The sequence below is a fragment of the Chrysochloris asiatica genome, unplaced genomic scaffold, assembly GCF_000296735.1.
Source record: "Chrysochloris asiatica unplaced genomic scaffold, ChrAsi1.0 scaffold00073, whole genome shotgun sequence".
NCBI classification, from domain to species: Eukaryota; Metazoa; Chordata; class Mammalia; order Afrosoricida; family Chrysochloridae; genus Chrysochloris; species Chrysochloris asiatica.
In genome coordinates, this window is record NW_006408591.1 from 2,054,006 (window position 1) to 2,074,559 (window position 20,554).

The 20,554-nt window shown below is 42.5% G+C and overlaps 1 protein-coding gene across 1 annotated transcript in view; it reads right to left on the reverse strand.

Moving 5' to 3' along the window:
* Positions 1–11,830: 11,830 nt before the first annotated feature.
* The window catches only part of IL12B (interleukin 12B (natural killer cell stimulatory factor 2, cytotoxic lymphocyte maturation factor 2, p40)), a 13,635-nt gene continuing 4,911 nt past the window's right edge, over positions 11,831–20,554 (reverse strand). Inside the window, exons 2-6 of the mRNA XM_006864920.1 lie at positions 19,935–20,210; positions 19,667–19,784; positions 17,367–17,584; positions 15,334–15,491; positions 11,831–11,964 (exon numbers count right to left, since the gene is read on the reverse strand). Of these exons, the coding sequence (XP_006864982.1) occupies positions 11,833–11,964; positions 15,334–15,491; positions 17,367–17,584; positions 19,667–19,784; positions 19,935–20,210 (902 nt within the window). The 3' untranslated portion in view covers positions 11,831–11,832. The remainder of the gene's footprint in view (positions 11,965–15,333; positions 15,492–17,366; positions 17,585–19,666; positions 19,785–19,934; positions 20,211–20,554) is intronic.

Genomic DNA, 20,554 nt, shown 5'->3' on the forward strand with positions numbered 1-20,554 from the left:
TTCTGATACTTAGCATATTGCCTGACTCAGTAAACACTTTTAGTAGTAATTGCTGAATCAATCAATCAATCGATCGATCAATCGAAGTTCTCCTCTACTCCAAACATAAACTGCCTTCATTATGCCCAGGGCTACTATAGATGGTTAGGCAGGTTGTATCCTGAACAAGTGTGCCTGGCTGAAGGGAAAAATGGGGACTGAAATCTAGCCTGCTCTCACTTACCAAGTCATGAACCCTGGCCTGGGGCAGTCTTCCTAGAGGGACGGGACTCCTCTTTTTCTGATTGGTACAAAGGATTTGTAGGACCAGTAGCACCACTGCAGAAGCCCTGATGCTGACTTTTCTTGGAACAATCCTTTTCAGGTTCTAGACACCGTGTTTCAAGGAGAGGGGCAACTATTTGGAGAAGCTAATTAGTAATAAAGTGCCTGTGGGAGTTCTTAAGCTTTAATGTGCTGCCCCTCTCTGGTGAGAGACTGGCCATTTTAATGACAGCTTTCTGGGAATTATGACTTAATTTAACAGGAAAGGTTCATGTCTGCGATGTGATATTAATCAGATTCCGTGTGCTTGAGCACACTTCTCTGGCCTTTATTTTCCTCATTTATAAAACTAGAGATTCTCAAACTGTGCTTTGGAGAGTTTTAGGAATGTGGAGGAGGGGGCTGCAGGGGCTCTCAGGTGGCCCTGAGTGGGTGGGAGTCTTCAACCAGAGCAGCTCTGTTTTCATCTGCTTTACAGATAAAACCCAAAGAACCTTGCCTGTTGCCATCAAGTGGATTCTGACTCCTAGCAACCAGCCGTGATACAGAGAAAAACTGAGCTTTGTATGATTTTCAGAGTTGTGACCTTTGGGAAGAAGATTGTCAGGTCTTTCTTATGAGGTACCTCTGGGTGGGTTCCAACAGCCAACCTTTCAGTTAGTAGTCCAACACTTCACAATTTGTGTAGTCCAGGAGATCCTCACTTTACATATTTGTTTAAAACCACTGACACTGAGTTGATTCTGGTTCACAGTGACCCTACAGGACAAAGCAGAACTATTCTTTATGGTTTCTGAGATGAAAACTTTATGCTCAATGTTTAACCCACAGTGCCACCAGGAATCCTTTTACATATTCATATAAGGCTTTATGAAAATTAACTTTAATTACACAAGAAATATACTAATACATTCTTGTAAAGGATAAAAGCTCAGCACATCAAACTAAAGCCCCTTTTGGCCACCATCCTCCCCAACCCCTGTATATATTGAGTCTTCAACTAAGCTTTCTATTTCAACCAAGGGATCCTGGCTCAAACAAATTGGGAAACCACTGGTCTGGTTAATAATACCTGAGGGCCCCAAACATGCAGAAAACAGGGATTTCAGAGAAAGGGACAAGTCATGGCTGATGAAGGCTCTAAGGGGTCAAGAGGAAACCGTGTGCTAGTTTGATGAAATAGGGTATTGCTCTGAGTGTTGTGATTTGGGCAAGATGTCACTGTTGTGTGCTGGTGGGGTACCCCAGGAGAGAGATGGTGGTTGGGAGGATGTAGCTTTCTGAGTTAGGACAAAAGGGCTTGTTGCGTACACATCTAGATATAGTCTTCACCTCCATGGGAAGGGACAAAAGTCTGATTCAGACTGCCTCTTATTCTTGAAAATTAACCTTCAGATAACATTTGTTGTTAGGTGCCAGGTGCTTCTCAATTCTCATAGCACCCTTGGGAAGCAGTGTGGCATTATTGGCATAATTGCTTTGTTGCTGTTAAATGCCATTGAGTCGGTTCTAACTCATAGAAACCTTATATAGGGTTTCTGAGGAGTGGCTGGTGGGTTTGAACTGCTGACCTTGTGGTTGCAGCCCAGTGTCTCTCCTACAATGCCATGGGAAAGCAAGGCATAGAGAAGTTAAGGAATTGCCTAAGCATGTAAGTGAATGGTTAGAGATTTGAATCCTAGATCTCTGGGTGGTACATGTAGTTTGCACTCAAGTACAAACTAAAGATCGGCAGTTGGAACCCATGCAGCAAGGGTCTTGGAAGAAGGGCCTGGGATCTGTTTCCATAAAGAAGCCAGCCAAGAAACCCCTGTGGAGCAGTTCCATGCTTGTTACATGGAGTCAGTATGCATCCCAGTTGATTCTAGGGCAATAGGCTTTTGTTGTTTCTCTTTGTTCTAGAATTAGGTACAATTCTCTAGACCCCTTCCAGGCATTATTTATTCTTCATTTTTGCTTCATTTCCCTGTATTAAAGTGGAGTCCTGTGTCGTACTGTAGGATAAGCACTGAACTGTTAACTTCAAGGTTGGCGGTTCAAAACCACCAACTGCTCCTCAGAAACACTATATAGGGTTGCTATGAGTCAGAACTGACTCAACAGCACTAGCCGACAACAAAACAAAGTGTGTTGGGTGTGGAAAGGAGGAAGCTGACTGGACACTGGTTTGCCCAAGATCTGTGCTCCTTGTTTCCTCTCTTCCAAACCCTAAGGGCTTTGGCAGAAGGTTCAATTCCCTGGACTCCCCAATGCCCAGGTTAGCAAGGGCTAGGGAAGGCGGCAGGTGCACTGGGGCAAAGGGCAGGAGAGAGCTGGTCAGCGTTCCTTATGAAAAAGGACAGGGGAGATTAGGGAGCAGCTGCAGAGCCCTCTAGCCAGTCACATACCGGCATCCACCTGATGGCGAGGCTGAGCATGACCGCGGAGGCTCCGAGGCTCGGAGCGCTGCCAGAACGTCCCGTGCCTCCAGAGCCCAGGCTTGCGTGAAGGTAAATGGAAATCAGTTCGCAGCACAATGCTTCCTGCAGAAGGAGGCTTTTCAGTATGCGCTCCTGGTTTCCATTCTCCAGCTCAAATGCTGCTTTTATTTTTTCAATTTTTGAGCATGAGAAAGGGTATTCATCTCCTCGGTATACTATAAACGTCTTGTCCAAATTCATTTTACTCACAAATACTGCCCTGGAAGAAGGGCTGCACTGAAATGAAATAGAGATGATTAAAGTCTGATTTATAGGTAAAGTGAATTGGTCGGTTTATGACAAATCATTACATCTTAGGAAGATGAAAACAGAATGGAAAGGCTCCTCTAGGGAGCTGGAAACCTTTGTAAAAAGAAATATTTAGGGGACATACACTCTTTTTAAAAAAATGTTTTATTGTGAATTATGTGTTAGTTTACGTGGGAGAATATTAGCTTTACATTCATCCTATCGTATATCGTTTCATTGCCATGGTTACAATCCCCTCCATGCATCATCAACCAAACAAAGGGTATACCCTGCAAACCTGCCCTTTGGTGGTCAGCACACAGTCCCTCTCCCTCTCTGGGTCTAAAGTCCCCAGCTGCTCCATCTCTGGCGTCACTGCTTCTCTGGGTAGGGTCCCACTCTCCGCTCTTTTCTCTTGATGGTCCCAGGGACCTCGGCTCCTACACTGCAAAGTCAATCACTCCCTTCCTTTTGCTATAAAACATCTACCTTTACATTTCCAACCCTCACAGTCAGTCCTGGTAACAATTATTCACTATTGTATCACAAGAGACCTATCTGCATCTCCTTTCATCAACCTCACCTAGACAGATTGGATACTACTCAGTGGAGATTCTACCTTCCTCTGCACCCTCTGGAGCTAGGCTCCCTCTTGAAAACTTGTAAGCCAGTCACTTCTTGCCTTTGTAACTCCTCCCATTTTGTGTAGCCAATGTCCAAGTTGCCCATCCCTGTCTACTCTGTGTATAGAGGGGGTGGGAATGATCCTTGCGGTACAGATTTGTTCCCTCTTTGGAGCTACTGCATCCATAGGTGTAGGTCAAGTTCATCAAGATTATTCTTTTTTTCCTTTTCTCTCTTCTTCTAGTTGAGTTCTGATCATCCAGTCATTGAAGCCAGGTCAAGTGGATATTATCTACAAGTGTGGTGTTCTTATGCATGTGCTCTCTCTTCTTATCAGCTGGATGCTTCACTCTCCCCTCTAGTCCTCTGTGGCCATGTCACTGATTCTGGGCCCAAGGGTCCCCAGGTCTTGCCACACTGCTGGCCAACCAGGTCTCCACTCGGGTTTACAGAAGTCTATTGAACCTTGTAGGGCTTAGCTCGCAGCTTCATTACTGCTTTTCCCTCACTTCCACTTATTGGTGACAAATGTGGTTACCAGTCAGAGTGTGTATTCCCATTGAGTCTTAAATCTTGGAAGGGGGTTTGCACTGCGGGGACCCAACCACTTGGCTTGGTGTCTCCTGGGCAAGCAACTTGTTTGTTCTTGTAGTAATCAGTCCGACTGCTGTTATTATTTTGTATTTTTCCTGTCTGTCTTTCTTTCAAGAAGTATCTTCTGTTCTTCTAGCTGCTCCAGGTTGGTCTGCTTGTCCTTCAAGTGGAAATTTCCCATCTCAGAAGGGGACATATACTCTTACCTCAGCCAAAGTTTTATTTTTAATATAATCCTGCTGTTTGCCTCTTTTTCTCTCTAGCTTGCAAACTTCCTGAAGGCAGTTGTTGGGCTTTTTGATTCTTTGCTTTTGCTATGTTATTTGTAAAAAAGAGATTTGCCATGAAGCAGTTATTGCTTTAACCTCCGTGGAACCACTTTTTTTTTTTTTTTTTTTTTTTTTTTATCCATGGCTGATTACTTCTCCTTCCATCTCAACTTAGTTCTCAAAGTCACCAGCACCTCATAACAACTTCATCTTCATCCTGCACCCCCAAACACATAGGGTCCAGATTATGCTTCTTTCAGGTTGTTGTTGTTGTTGTTATTGTTAGGTTCCATTGAGTCAGCTCCGACTCACAGCAACTAGATGCATAACAGAATGAAACACTCCTGGCCCTGCATCATCCTCACAATTGTTGTGTTTGAACTCATTGTTGCTGTCACTGTGTCAATCCCGCTCCTTGAAGGTCTTCTTCTTTTTCCATGACCCTGTACTTTACCAAGAAGATGTGTTTTTCCAGGGACTGGTCTCTCTTGACAATATGTCCAAAGCATATGGGATGAAATCTCACCATCCTTACTGCCAAGGAACATTCTGGTTGTATTTCTTCCAAGATAGATTTGTTTGTTCTTCTGGGAATACATGATACTTACAATATCCTTCACCAACACTATAATTCAAATGCATCAATTTTTCTCTGATCTTCCTTATTGTCTAACTTTCACATACATATTATTGTTGTTGTTACATGCCATAGAGTCAATTTAGACCCATAGTGACCCTGTATAGGCACTTGAAAATACCACGGTTTGGGTCAGATGTGCCTTAGCCCTCAAAGTGACATCTTTGCTCTGTAACACTTTAAAAAGGTCTTGTGTTGCAGATTTGCCCAATGCAAACACATTGCTTGATTTCTTGACTGCTGCTTCCATAAGTGTTGATCGCGGACCCAAGTAAAATGAAATCCTTGACAACTTCAATCTTTTCTCCATTTATCATGATGCTGTTTATAGATCCAATTGTGAAGTTTTGTTTTCTTTTTATTATGTTGTAATCCATACTGAAGGCTGTATTATTTGACCTTCATCCAAAAGTACTTCAAGTCCTCATTGCTTTCATCAAGCAAGCAATTTTGTGACATCTGCATATTTCAAGCTGTTAATGAGCCTTCCTTTAGTCCTGATGCTGTTCTTCTTCATATAATCCAGTTTCTCAGTTTATTTGCTTAACATACAGGAGCTCTGGTAGCGTAGTGGTTACGAATCGGGCTGCAAACCTTAAGGTCAGCAGTTCGAAACTACCAGCTGCTCTGGGGGAGAAAGATGAGGCTTTCTGCTCCCGTAAAGATTTACAGACTCAGAAACCCTGTACAGGGTCGCTATGGGTCGGAACTGACTCGACAGCACTTAACAACAACAACAACAGATTAAATACGTATGGTGAAAGGATACAACCCTGAGGCAAACCTTTTCTGATTTTAAACCACTTAGTATCTCTTTGTTCTTTTTGAATTATTGCCTTTTGGTCTATGTTTGTAGTTTTTAAAGTGCTGTTGAATTAGATCCTACTCATAACAACTCTGTATAGGGCTTCCAAGGTGCTACTAGTGGGGTTTGAACCACTGACCTGTGGTTAGCAACCCAGTGCTTATACTTCAGCACCACACCAAGACTCCATGTACAGGTTCCGCATGAGCACAATTAAGTATTCTGGATTACCCATTCTTCGCAATGTTATCCATAGTTTCTTATGAACCACACAGTGAATACTTTTGCATAGTCAATAAAGCACCAGTAAACATCTTTCTGGTATTCTCTGCTTTCAGTCAAGATCCATGTGCCATCAGCAATGGGACTCATTATTCCACATCCGCTTCTGAATCTGGCTTGAATTTCTGACAGTTCCCTGTCCATCTGTTGCAAGCGATTTTGAATTATCTTCAGCAACATTTTTACTTATAAAACTTCACAATAGTCTTTACTTGTGTGTGATTATTAATGGTATTTTTAGATACTTTAAAGCTCTTTCTTAGCATTATTCCACTGAATCCTCACATCCACTTTGTGAGGTAGTGGTGGTGGTGGTTATGTGCCGTGCCATAGCGTGTAGGAGCTATTATTATCCCATTTCACAGATGGGAAAATTGAGGTTTCATGCCTTAAATAATTTTCTCAGGGCCAGAGCTTGTTTTCAGTTGCCATCAAGTTGCTTTCAACTCACAGTGATCCCATGCGACACAGTGGATCTGCTCATAATCCTTTTTGAGGCTGTCATCTTCACAGGAACAGATCACCATATCTTTCTCCTCTGGGGCCCCAGATGGGTGTGTTCAAACTGTTAGTCTTTCGTTTAGCAACCAGCCCAGTACTTAACCACTGTGACGCTAGAGCTCCTTAGTCAGTGGAGAGCTAGTCAGCGGAACACTCAGTCAGTGGAAAAACCATTTTCTGAGTACTTATTGTGTGCCAGTCACATGAAACTGTCTCATCTAATAGTACCCTTAATCCCTAAGAAATGGTTCCTGAGATTATAATTTCAACCATTTTAGTGCTTCAGAGACTGGGAAGTTTGTGAGGGCAGTCTTTTTGACTCCTTTTTTCCTGGGTGGTGCAAACAGTTAATGTGCTCAGCAGCTAACTGAAAGGTTGGAAGTTCATGTCTGCCCCGAGGCACCTTGGAAGAAAGACCTGGTGATCTACTTTCGAAAAAGCCAGTCATTGAAATTCTTATGCAGCACACTTCTACTCTGAGAGACACAGAGACACCTCCACAGCAACTGGCTGGTCTGGATGCTGAGCTTTGAGGACAATGTCAGGGACAGAACAGTAACTCAGACAATGTTTGCAGAATGAATGAAGGACCAGCAGAGATACTGGTTCTGTGCAAGCTACCTATCCCCCTCTTGCTTGAGGTTAGTCTTGCTGAAGCTCAGGGTGTTCTTGAAACCACATCCTAACTTGGTTTCCTTATGTGTCACAGTAGGGATGAGACTTCCTTCTTCATAGAGTTGTTAGGGGCTTCAATGACTGCATTGGGCCTTAGTTTCCTGACTTCTTTAATGTGAGAAGTGAGGAACAGACCCTTACACAGTGCAGCTCTTACAGATTCGAGAGGGCCTTCAAGTTCATTTTCTTACTTTCCTTCCCCATAGCAGCCCTACTGAGCAACTTTGGAAATTAAGTGTTCTCTGGTTTCCCCAGGATCATGACAACTGTAAGTGGCAGAAACAGATTCTCTGACGCCAAACATCTGGCTCTTTCCTGTGCTTATTGGCTAGTTGTCTTGTCAGTTGTAACTAATGTATTGCATATAAGGAAGTCTGGATGTTTACAAGAATGCCTTATTTTTGATTTTTAAAATTTTCTGTTAAAAACAATAGGGATCTGTCTTTCTCATGTAACAGAAGCCTAGAGTAGGTAGTTAAAAGGATTGATTCAGCTGCTTAATGATGCCACTGGGGCCCCAGACTCTTTTTCTCTTAGCATGATGAGTTTCATTCTCATGTCTGGTTGCAAAGTGTCCTCTGTACTGTTCTAAGTTTTGTCTGCTCTAAGGATGAAAGAAAAAAGGAGGGAAAGGTGATGCTGTTCCTTTATTTCTCAAAAATCCCCTAGCAGATTTCTCTTCCAGTTCTTTGGCCAGAGAAAACCGGATTTCAAGTCTTTGCCAAATAGTAAAGTATCTGGGAAAGTGACAACTTAGTTTTCCAACCTTTCTATCTGAAGAGGAGCAGCAGGGGACCAGGTACTGATTAGATGAACTGGTTGTACCACTGTTCTGCTCCAAGTCAAATAAACACATAGCAGGTCTAGCCAGGCCTGGGGTCCAGTCTCATGGCTCCTAGCCCTTAGCTCTCTTGTTTGTATGTTTGATACATTTTGTGATATCTGCATGTAAACAAGCAATAGTAAAGAACTATGCTAACGGACTCTTCTTAAAAGCAAAACCCTGCCTTACATGGACCCAAATTAATCCAGTGTTTTGTTTGTGCTGTTAAGTGCTGTTGAGTTACTTCTGACTGACAGCAATGCTGAGACGTGGCTGGTGAGTTTGAACTGCTGACCTTGTGGTTAGCAGTCCAGTGCTAAGAGGTTGGTTTAGAAAATCCCTGAGCCTGGTAGAAGTCAGAAAATCTAGGTTCTGTTTTTTGCTCTGCCCCAGACTGGCTGCCAGTTCTGGGGAAGGCTGGAAGTCTCTGTGCCTATGAAATGTGATTAACTATGTTTTTTCTGTTTAGCGTTGTTCATTATAAGCCTGTTAAGTACTTTGGTATCTCTAGATTAAAGACTCTGTAGGAAGACACATAGTTGTTATTAACCCATGGAATGAGATATATTTCAAACAGGTAGGATGACAGGAACCTCCCACCACTTCTCTGGTCCTGGAGCAGAGAGGAACAAGGACTCCAGGAAACACTTAAAAGAAGGAATATAAACAAGTGCTCCTTTATAATTACTTTGCTATTGCAAGGAAGTCAGCTGTGTGAACTTGGATGTTCAAGATAGCAGAGAATTGAATTCCATGCTCTCTGATCTAACCGCTTGGCCTTTCAGTGAGCACAAAAGGGAAACTGGCAGATACTACCCATTCTTTGAGCTCAAAGTGTCCTCCGTCCCGTCTCTAAGGAGACTTCCTGGGTGACTGATAATTTCTTTGTTTTCATGCCAGAGCATCTTTTAGTGTTACGAAGTTAAGTTTTCATCCTTTTCTTATAAACTTTATCAGGAGTAGGTGCTGTCTAGGTGTTTTTGGACAACATGAGGTTTATTGGAATTACCCAATCCCAAGGGCTGCAAACCCTTAGCAAATACCTGAACTGGATCTATCGGAGGGGATACCCTTCCTTGGCTCTAGTATTCTTCATTAGTGCTGGGTACTAACCTACAGGCTGGCAGTACAAACCCACTCAGTGGTACCACAGAAGAAATAAATGACAATTTCCTTCAGTTACAGCCAAGAAACCCTACGGAGCAGTTCCACTCTGTAACACATAGGGTTGCTATGAGTTGGAATTGACTTCAGAGCAATTAGGTTGATTCCAGGAGAAAAGGTGAAAGACGCCAGGGTATTTAACCCCTAGAGAAGACATACTGTGGTCCAGCTTCCTCTGATCAGATTACAGGGGCATTCCCTGAGTTCAGTAAGATACTGACTTTGGAAATGCTGTAAAAGGAAAGAGCAACTCTGCAAAACTGGGGAAGACATCCCTTCAAGGAGGAACAGTTCTTAAATGATCCAGGTGGGAGATGGGGTGGGGAGTGCACCTTGGGGAAAATTGGGGACAGGTTCCCCCAAGTTCACCTGAGAAAGAAGACCACTGCAAATTATTGCAAAGATGAATTCTATTTTTATTACTTCAACTTTGGAATGTCAAAATAAATAAATAAATAAATATTAATAGACTCTAGATGCAATTGTTTTATAGAAATCACATCCCTGACTTAAAGATAGCACATTCATAAGCCAATTCTGTCTGGTTATATCGTCATGTCAGGCCCTCTCTGGTTGACAAGTAAGCAGTTCTTGATGGCTTTCTGGGCATTTCTGTCAATTCTTTCACATGGCTCTTAAGAAACAACCTACAATTTGGACAATTTTATGCCCTTAACCACAGCTACACCTGTCCTCCCTCTTGAATCCTAAAATCCTTTGATATTTCTCAGGTGTCTTTGTGTCACCCTCCTGTGCCTTCCAGATAGATAGGTGGGGGCAGGGACCATCAGGGAGGCTGGAGCTTCATTTCTTCTCCGTCATTTTCCAGTTATTTTCTAAATTCAGGCATCCAAAGAATGAGCTTGCTCAGAAGGGCAGGTGGCCCTCAGTTACTTTATCTACATCACATGAAGTGGAGGGAGGTCTTCATGGGTACAGGAAGAAACAGCTTCTCCAGATCCTCCTCAAAAAACAGGGTCATGCTCTGATGTCTCTATTTCAATATTTCTTCTGTTCCCAGACATCTCAAATGTACTCTTGGCCTCATATCAGGACATTGTGTTCTTATTGGCTGTTATAAAACAAATGTGCTGGAAGTCTCACTTGAAAAGTTGTCATTGTAAATAACACTAAAATTCACATTTTGCATCTCAAGGCATATGACTCCTGGGTCAAGTCCCGAGAAGCATAGGATGCATTTTGGCACACAAATATTAAATAACAGTAATAAATTAATAAATACATAAATTATTCAAATGTCTACAATAGCATGAAGGTCAGTGGCAACTTGAGAGTTGGTAAATCTATAAATAAATTCAGCAGGTACTTAGTATTTAAATATAAAAATATAACAAACACATTGTGGTGATCCTCATAAAAAAGATAATCAGGTAAACAGTATTTTTGGGTGTATCTGTCACATCATATTCTTAAAAAAATTTCTGCCTGACAGTTTCCACTTTTTCTGGAATGATTCCTCCCGGAACTGGAACCTAAAAGAGAACAGCAAAATATGCATGAGGTATGCAGCATCAAACCCTTCTTATTTTACCAACAACCTTCTCCTGGGCAGTTGGTTTTGGGGGACTCCATGTCAGAAGGGCCCAGACCTTCCTTCTGTGGCCTAGAATTTAGACTGATACGATGCTCGTCAGAGGCTTTCTTGAGAGATTTTAAAATAAGAATATTTGATTGTGTCACTTCATTGCTTAAAGCTTTTCAGCGGCCCCCACATAGCCCACAGGACAATGTTCTAATTCCTGCAAATGGCTCGCAGGCCCGCTATTCTCTGACTTCTGCCCACCTCTCTCTTCTGCATTTGCTTTCCCCTTTAGGATGCCTGGTGACTGCTAACCAAAATGCTGGAAGTTTGAACTCAACCAGGGGCTCTGTGGGAGAAAGAACCAGTAAACTGCTTCTCTAAGATTACAGTCAAGAAAATAGCATAGCACAGTTCTCTGGGTCACATGGACTCTCTGAGTGGAAATCAATTGAACAGCATTTAACAACTTGGAGGACGGACTAACACCTGTTTTCTTTACTACTGTATCCCAGTGCCCAGCATGGTGCCCGGCATGGACATCAAATATCCTGGTGTGGTCGGTTTGAACTGCAAACTCAGCGGTTCAAACACAACCAATCACTCCTTGGAAACCCTACACAGGGTCTCTATGAATTGGAACCAACTCGATGGTACCTAACAACAATGAACAACTGTGTGGATAAGCACTGGACCACAAGGTCAGTTTGAACTGCTAGGTTGGTTGTTCAAACTCACCAATTGCTCTTTGGAAGCCCTATACAGTGTCGCTATGAGTCAGAACTAACCCTACGTCACTTAGCAAAACAACAGTGAACAACTGTATATTTCTGAGCCTTGCAACTATGTGCAGGACACCCCACTTACTCTCCCACAATACCCGGTACCTAGGTACCTGAGTACACTGAGCATGCAAGGCTGGGTTGGGTTTTGGGGGTCTGCTTACCTAATTGCAGGACACAGATGCCCATTCACTCCAGAAGGAGCTATAGTAGCGGTCCCGGGCTTGCACCTGTATCTTGGTGTCCTTATGGCAGATAACCTTGGCTGAGGTCTTGTCCATGCAGGATCTCTCTTTCTGCAAAGGACAGTGCAATCTGTGAATGTCCTGTGCCAACAGAATCATGAGGCAGGACGCATACATTCTGTAAAGCACAACCTCCCCAAACAATCACACCCTGGTTTTAGGATACCACATTTGCAATTCACAGGGGAGGGTGTCGAATTTCTGCCACCTACTGGCAGAAGCTCTAAACTCAGATTCTACTTTTCTCATTTTCTATTTTGGTGGTACAAATGGAAAGATGCTCTGGTGGTGTTGTGGTTAAAGCACTTGACTATAAACCAAATGGTCAGTGGTTTGAACCCACCAGCTACTGTACAGGAGAAAGACGTGGCCTCTGTAAAGGCTTACAACCTTGGAAAGAAACCCTTTGGGGCAGTTCAACTCTATAAGGGTTGCTGTGAGTGTGAATAGACTTAACCGCAGTGGGTTTGGTTTGATTAGTGCAAACAGTTTACTTGTCTGGTTTCTACCTCAAGGACTGAAGGTTCAAGTCCATCCAGAAGAGCCTCGGAAGAAAGGTCTGACAGTCTACTTCTGAAAATTTAACCCTATGGAGTGCAGTTTTAGTCTGACACACACATGGTCACCATGGGTTGGAGCTGACTCAAAGGCAACTGGTTACTAGTTAAGGGAGAAATGGTTTGAAGCAGATTCGTCTTCTTAGCACAGTTGCTTTGCCCAAAGACTCCACGTGCACCCACCCTAGCACTAGGCTGATGTTGAAACGAAGATAGATTTGGTCTAGCTGTTCCTTGAGTCTTCAGAAATACCATCCCCTAATCTTCTCATTGGAGTCCTGGCGTGGCGCTGTGGGTTAATACGCCAGACTGCAAAGCCGTTTGAACTGCAAAGTCTGCAGTTCAAGCCCACCAGCTGCTCCTTGAAAACCCTATACAGGGTCGCTATGGGTCGGAATTGAGTTGACGGCACTTGACAACAACAACAATCTTCTCAGACAAACTGAGTTCAAATCCTGACATCGCTACTTGTTGACCAACACCTTCCTTATTGACTATCTCATTGTAACATGTATTTAGAACAATAGTAAAAAATCTGCTGATTGTTTGTTGTTGTTGTTGTTAAGTGCCATCGAGTCGGGTCCGACCCATAGCGACCCTGTACAGGGTTTCCGAGGGTGTAAATCTTTACGGGAGTAGAAAGCCTCATCTTTCTCCCGCGGAGCGGCTGGTAGTTTCGAACCGCTGACCCTAAGGTTCGCAGCCCGATTCGTAACCACTACGCTACCAGAGCTCCTTGTTTAGTGCATCAGAAATATATGCCTGGCTGTAAAAATGGTAAGAATGAAAACACTGACTGTGATGGTTAAGGTTCTGTGTCAACTTGGCTGTGCCATGATCCTCAGTGGTCTGGAAGTTATGTAATATGTAATTTGGCAATCCAATAATGATGCAATCATCCCTCATTTTGTGATCTCATGTGGTCATCTTCCATTTTTCACATAAAGGTCTGGTTTTTGGGACTAAACCATGTTGATAAGTGAGGAGTAGATATAATTGTATGATTTCAGAAAAAAGTGTTTTAGGCTCTTTGTGTCTCAATTTCCTTATTTATAAAATGGGGATAACAATAATGATCACTGGTAAAAATCAAAAGTAACACTGATGTGAAACTCTTAGCAAAATCCTTAAAAAGTGCTCAATAAATATTACCTATTAATGCTATTAAGTAGGGAAGGGACTTAATGAGATTTTTAAACACTATTGAGGTAAAACCTCAAGGGTGACTGAACCACTGGAGGGCAGTGGTGGCTCAGAGGTAGAATTCTCCTGGTGTGGTACTGTAGGATAAGCACTATACTGCAAACCACAGGACTGCCAGTTCAAACCTACCAGCTGCTGCTCAGAAAACCTATATAGAGTTATTATGAATCAGAACCGATTCAATGCACTAACAACAACAAGCAAATAGCATGCAGGAGATATGGGTTTGATTCCTGGGCAGTGTACCTCGTGCACAGCCACCACCCCTTTGTCAGTGGAAGCGTGTGTTTTGCTATGATGCTGAACAGGCTTCAGTGACAAAAGTACAGACTAAGAGGACTAGGAAGAAAAGTCTGGTTATCTACTTCCAAAAAATCAGGCAATGAAAACCTAATGGATCACAATGACATCAGTACAATAGTCTGATCTCATTGTGCACAGGATCACCGTGAGTTAGGGACCAACTCAACAACTGTATCGCTTTCTGTTGTTAGGTTCGGTCAAGTCATATCCTACCCATAGTGACCCTGTGCACAACAGACCCAAACACTGCCTGGTTCTGTGCCATCCTCACAATTGCTGCTATACTTGAGCCCATTGCTGCTGCCACTGTGCCAATTCACCTCATTGGGGGGTCTCCCTCTTTTTCACCAACCCTCCACTTTACCAAGCATGATGTCCTTATCCAGGGACTGGTCCCTCCTGATAATATGTCTGAAGTATAAGAAACAAAGTCTGATCATCTTGGCTTCTAAGGAGCATTTTGGATTTAATTCTTCCAACACAGATTTGTTTGTTCTTTAGGCAGTCCACGGTACCTTTAAAATTCTTCTCTAATACCATAACTCAAATAAATCAATTCTTCTACAATCTTCCTTAATTCATTGTCCATTTCATATGCATATGAGGTTATTGAAAATACCATGGTTTGGGTCAGGCACACCTTAGTCCTCAAATTGATATCTTTGCTCTTGAACATTTAAAATAGGCTTTGTGCAGCATATTTGCCTAATGTAATAAGTTATTTGATTTCTTGACTGCTGCTTCCATGAGCGTTGATGGTGGATCCAAACAAAATGAAGTCATTGTCAACTTTAATCTGAGCTTCTAGCACATGCTAAATGTTTTGTCGCATAAGACCTTTGTGCAGTGATTTTAAAACTGGGGTGTAAAAGTGCCTTGGGACCTTTAAGAGGCAAAGAAGTTCTGATACGAAGGACAAAAAGTTTGAAAGCCACTGTAAGCGTCAACATTTGTTTAAGAAGTAAGTTAATATGTGGAACAGTTGAGTGTTACCCATTTCAGTTGAGATACAACATGAATGTTCTATCATCAACTATATTCACTGAGGACCAATTCTGAGTTCAAAGATTTAATGATTAACTATTCTGGATGCAGCAAAATAAGTTTGGGTCTTTGTGTCCTGGCTTTGTTGCTTCATAGGTGAGTGACCTTGGATTAGTCACATGTGATGTGATAATTATATGGCCTGCCTTTTAGGGTTATTATGAGGATTAAGTGAGATAATACAGGTGAAACCCTGTAACACCATTCCAGGCCCATAGTAGGTGCTAAGAAATACTCCATCATTCATCTTCTTTCTGCTGAGAGCCTACATAAACCTGGACACAGAATGTATTACATATGAATTGGATCTTACCTTTTCTATCTTGTTCTTGCCCTGTACTTGAATGCAGAATGTCAGGGAGAAGTAGGAATGTGGAGTACTCCAGGTGTCAGGGTACTCCCAGCTGACTTCCATACGCCGAGAATTCGCTAATGGCTTCAGCTGCAGGTTTTTGGGTGGGTCGGGTTTAACTGTGGAAGGAGAGAGAGAAATACCCTTTATTTTCCTAATGGGACTTTGCAGTTAGTGGCTTTGGCTTCCATTTTCACCTTTTACCAGACTGTTTAACTTTGAGCACCGTTTCATCTGGAAGATTGAATTCGTGGTGGTTTCCACCCTATCAGTGGTTGTAAGAATAGAACAAGATTCACTATGTAAAGTCCTAACATGAGGTTAACTCTTCTTTCTAAAACTTCAGGAAATTAGGGATCCTTAGGAGTTCACTTTTCATCTTTGAGAACTGGGCCTGGTTAGCAATATCCCCTGTTCCCCCCATGCCAGCCATACTTTCTTGTCCATTCTCTGTGCTTCTCCATGGCTGCTAGTCCATCTCCCACTAGTTGTCAGGCAATGAGGTATCCATCTCACTTTCAGGAGGCACTGGGAACAACGAGGGCCCCTGGTGTCTAGCTACTGAACTACGTGGACCATACTGTCTCTGGGTGGGTGAAATAAACTGGGTTGGCAAACATGTGGCACCTAGGCTGCCAGTCCTCCCACCATGCCCATGTAATGCAGCACTCATCAATCATCACATCTTTCACCAAACGTGAGACAGGCTCAGCTTCCTTCTTATCCCTATACTCTATCTGGTAGCCCTTCTCTCAACCAGATGGTTCATGGCACTGGAACCATCTCTGCTTGGTGCTCAGAAGACGATTCTCAGAGACAGTGAGACTCTCTTACACCTGAGTAATGCCTTCAAAGACCATCCTGTCTGTGGTCAAGCCCTCTTTTTGTACCAAATATGGGAAGTTGCTGAGCCTCTTACTAAGGATGAGGTGAGAGACTTTCCAGGCACTGCTCTTTTTGTCTGTCCATAGTGTCTCCACTGACCTGTCTTGTAGCACTTATAGTCAATTGTCTCTGCTCATCCTTCACTCACTTATTCAATAACTAATTACCAAGAACCTAGTATGCATGAGTCACTAGACAGTGCATGGATGATGCCACAGTGTGTATCAAAACAACTCTGTTCTAAGTAGTCTTATCTTTCTTAGAGGGGAGACATTCTATAGAAGGCCTTTGGACTCACTAGACCTAATACCATTCCACACAAAGACGATGGCAGCTAGTAGGTGCTTGGTGAAATTCTGCCCTCTCTTCTTACTACAACTTCCATCTTCTTTTGTTTAGGTCTCAGATAAATGCCCCCTCCTTCCTGGCCACACAATCCCACCCTCCCTCACCCACTAAGTGCAAATACTCCACAAATACAAGGGGACTTAAAAAAAAAAAAGTTCATTATCTTTCAATTCTATTTTTTCCAAGAACTTTTTGAAGCCCCTTCATCTCAGAGCAAGTTCTGTGGCTCTATCACACTTTATTTCATAATGCTTGGTCAAGGGAAAGATCAATGAGAAAATGTAGATCTGCCAATTACAAAAGAGATGTCCGATCTAAAATAGTTTATATTCTAACAAGGAGTCTCTCTTCAAATGCTAGAGAGAGATTGGCTGAGAGTCACTGCCATTGCCATTAGTAGGGAAGCCCTGGCTCTCAGGATAAATATTATACTTGAAGGACTCTTGGATTCTTCTGGGAAGTGACGTGGGCATCAGAATAGACGTGTAGCAAAGAGCCCTTCTAGTGGACAGATCTGGATCTGAATTGCTAGCTGTGAGACATAGGGCAAATTGCTAAACTTCTAAGACTCAATTTTCTCATCTTTAAAATGCAGATCATAGTTATCTTTCTTGTACTGTAACAGTTATCTTCATGGAATTTTCTTTAAAAAATTGTGTGTGTGCAGAATAAAATATTTAAAGCAAGTAGGCCCCTTTCCCCAATGGTGAACGTATGCAAATATCATCCTCATTAAATGCTTATGATCACTCGAAACTCACTGATGTCTCTGATGAAGAAGCTGGTGATGTAGTTTTCATACTTGAGCTTATGAATTGCTTCCACCGTGATCTCAATCGGTAGGCTTTCTTCAGCGGCTGGGCAGGTACTGTCCTCCTGACATTCCACCATATACTTCTTATACTCCCTGTGGTCCACTCTGAGCTTCTCTTCAGAGAGGGTCACTGCCCCACATGTCACCCCTTGGGGGTCAGAGGAGCTGAATGAAGTCAAAGAAATTATCCTAGGTTACACACTGTCCTGCTGTGGCACTATAGGATAAGTACTAGACTGTTAACTGCAAGGTTGGTGGTTCAAACCCACCAGCTGCTCCTCGGAAACGCTATACAAGGTTGCTATTTGTTAGAATTAACTTGATGGGACTTAACTACTACTAACTACTACCCATTTGTGGTGGAGACACTGGATGATGAGAATGGTTAACAAGCTTGGCTGCTATCCAAAAGGCTGATGGTTCAAGTCCACTCAGAGGACGCTTAAAAGAAAGACATGGCGATCTACTCCTGAAATAGCTGTGATTGAAAACCCTGTGGAGCACAGTTCTATTCTGACACATGTGAGGTCACCATGAGCTGGAGTCAATTAGATGACAACTGGATACTGGTTACATATCTGTGGATGAGTTCCTTAATGATTCCAACCAATGAGGCAGGTAAGACAGCTGTCTGAGGACACACCTTTCTCTAACTGGTCTGATTTTTTTCCCCAGGGGTAATAAACAAGCTGAGCTTCAGGGGCTGGTACAAATGTCTGCACATAACAACTCTGCACATAAATGCCTTTGGCCTAAGTGAATCTGCAAGTTTATAGATCTAGAGCCCCCAATTCAATCCCTGTATGAAAAGTTTAAAGTCATCATTCTTGTTTTTAATTAAAAAACCAAGACATGCTAATTATAAACATTTAAAATGATAAAGATGCATGTAAATGTGTGTGTGTGTCTCCTTCATCCGCTCTCTTATCCCTGATCTTATTCCCCAGATAGAAATACTTTTCACAGCTTACTGTATCCTTTCAGTGAATATTAAAGTAATCATATATCCACAAGTAGATATTTACATATACATATTCTAAAGAGATCTGGTGTCACTGTCAACCACAAGGTCGGCGGTTCAAACCCACCAGCTGCTCCATGGGAGAAAGATGAGGCTTTCTGCTACAGTAAAGATGTACAGTTTAGGAAACAATATACAGGGTTGCTATGAGTTAAATTTACTCAATGGCAGTGGGAAACACAAAGATTTTATCTATTTCTATCTTTTTCTATATATGTTATTGTTGTTGTTAAGTGCTGTCAAGTCATTCTGACTCATAGCGACCCTGTATAGGGTTTCTAAGGAGCAGCTGGTGAACTTGAACGGCCGACCTTGTGGTTCAAACTGACCTTGCAGTCCAGCGCACAGACCAAAAATGAAACCCACAGGTATAGAGTCAGTGTCAACTCACAGTTACACTATGTAGGGTTTTTGAAACTGTATATCTTTATGAGAGCTGCCTGTCTCATCTTTCTCCTGCAGAACAGCTGGTGGGTTTGAACCACCAACCTTGCCATTAGCAGCCCAGTGTTGATCCTACAGTGTCATCAGAGCTCCTTTCATCAACATGGCAAGATTAATTTATCAGTGAAATTGTGTCAAAGCCAGGATGAGCTTGTAGGATTTGTTCCATATCCCTATATTGTTCCAGGAATTTAGGGATTAAAGGAAGTCACAAAGATGGGCAAAATACAGAGATTCTGTACCCAGGGAAATTGCTTTCTTAGAGACAGTTCAAGTGTGTTGGGTAAACAGTGAGCTCCTCTGCTCTGTTAGCTTCAGGAGAGTGGCATTCATGGAAGAAAAAGGAGTTAAAGTGGCTATGGGAAAGTTCCTAGTGGGATTACAGAGTTGGGAGCAGATTTAGGTTTCCGCAGTCTATGCCCTACAACTCTTCTTTCTATTTTTGATTCAAGGTGCAATTTTGGCAAGTCATTTGTAACTTCAGTTTCTCCTTTTATTCCTCCCTGTGGTGCTATGAGCTTTAATGAAGCATTCCCGGGCAATTTGGATGAGAGTGGCTTCAAACACAGCCGAGGCTATTCTCAGACCTTGATAATACCCTATACAGACACGTACATTAGTTCAAGCAATTGGCTTAAATCTCCATGATCTTTCCTCAATGTAGGGCAAGAGAAGGGGCATTGAAAATATTCTGCCTTTGAGTTTGTCACGATAGATCGCCCTTGTTTTCTTAATGAAAAAGTTCTAGCAAAATGTTGAGAAGCCAGATGGATTTCACTTACCCTCTGCTGCTTTTGACACTGAATTTCAAATCAGTACTGATTGCTGTCAGCCACCAGCAAGTGAAACGTCCAGAATAATTTTTCGCCTCACATTTTAGAAAGGTCTTACTTTTGGGTTCTGGATTTGAAGAAGAAAAATTCAATGTTTAGAGGTTTTCTTTCATTTTTTGTTTATCATTTTTTGCCTTTCTTTTGATTTTTATTTTTGTATCATTTATACAGAAAAAAACACCCCCCCCCAAAAAAAACACCAAGGAGATGGGATTACCTTTCTGATCCTTTAAAATATCAGTGGACCAAATCCCATCTTCCTTTTTGTGAAGCAACAAGAGTGAATGGCTCAGAATCTCGTCTCCTTTCTTACAGGTATATCGGCCAGCGTCTCCAAACTCTTTGACTTGGATGGTCAGAGTTTTGCCGGAGCCTACAACCTCCCCCTTCTGCTCAGAGAGCCAGGTGATGCCGTCTTCTTCTGCAGTGTCGCAGGTGAGGACCACTAGTTCTCCAGGGGCATCAGGGTACCAGTCCAACTCTACAATGTAAACTGAAGAACACAAGGAAAAGAGAATGAGGCTATAAGCTCTACCAACTCTGGAACTGTGTTTTAGGAACCATTTTGATATCTCTACTGCCTCTACCTGTATGCTGAGTAAATCACCTGAGAAGCTGGGTTCTAGCAAGAAAAACGTGGCACCAGGATTAGAGGAAGACTCATTAACAACCTGTGATATGCAGATGATACAACCTTGCTTGCTGAAAATGAAGAGGACTTAAAATACTTACTGATGAAAATCAAAGAGCACAGGCTTTGGTATGGATTGCACCTCAATGTGAACAAAACAAAAGTCCTCACCACTGGACCAATAAACAACATTCTTATCAATGGAG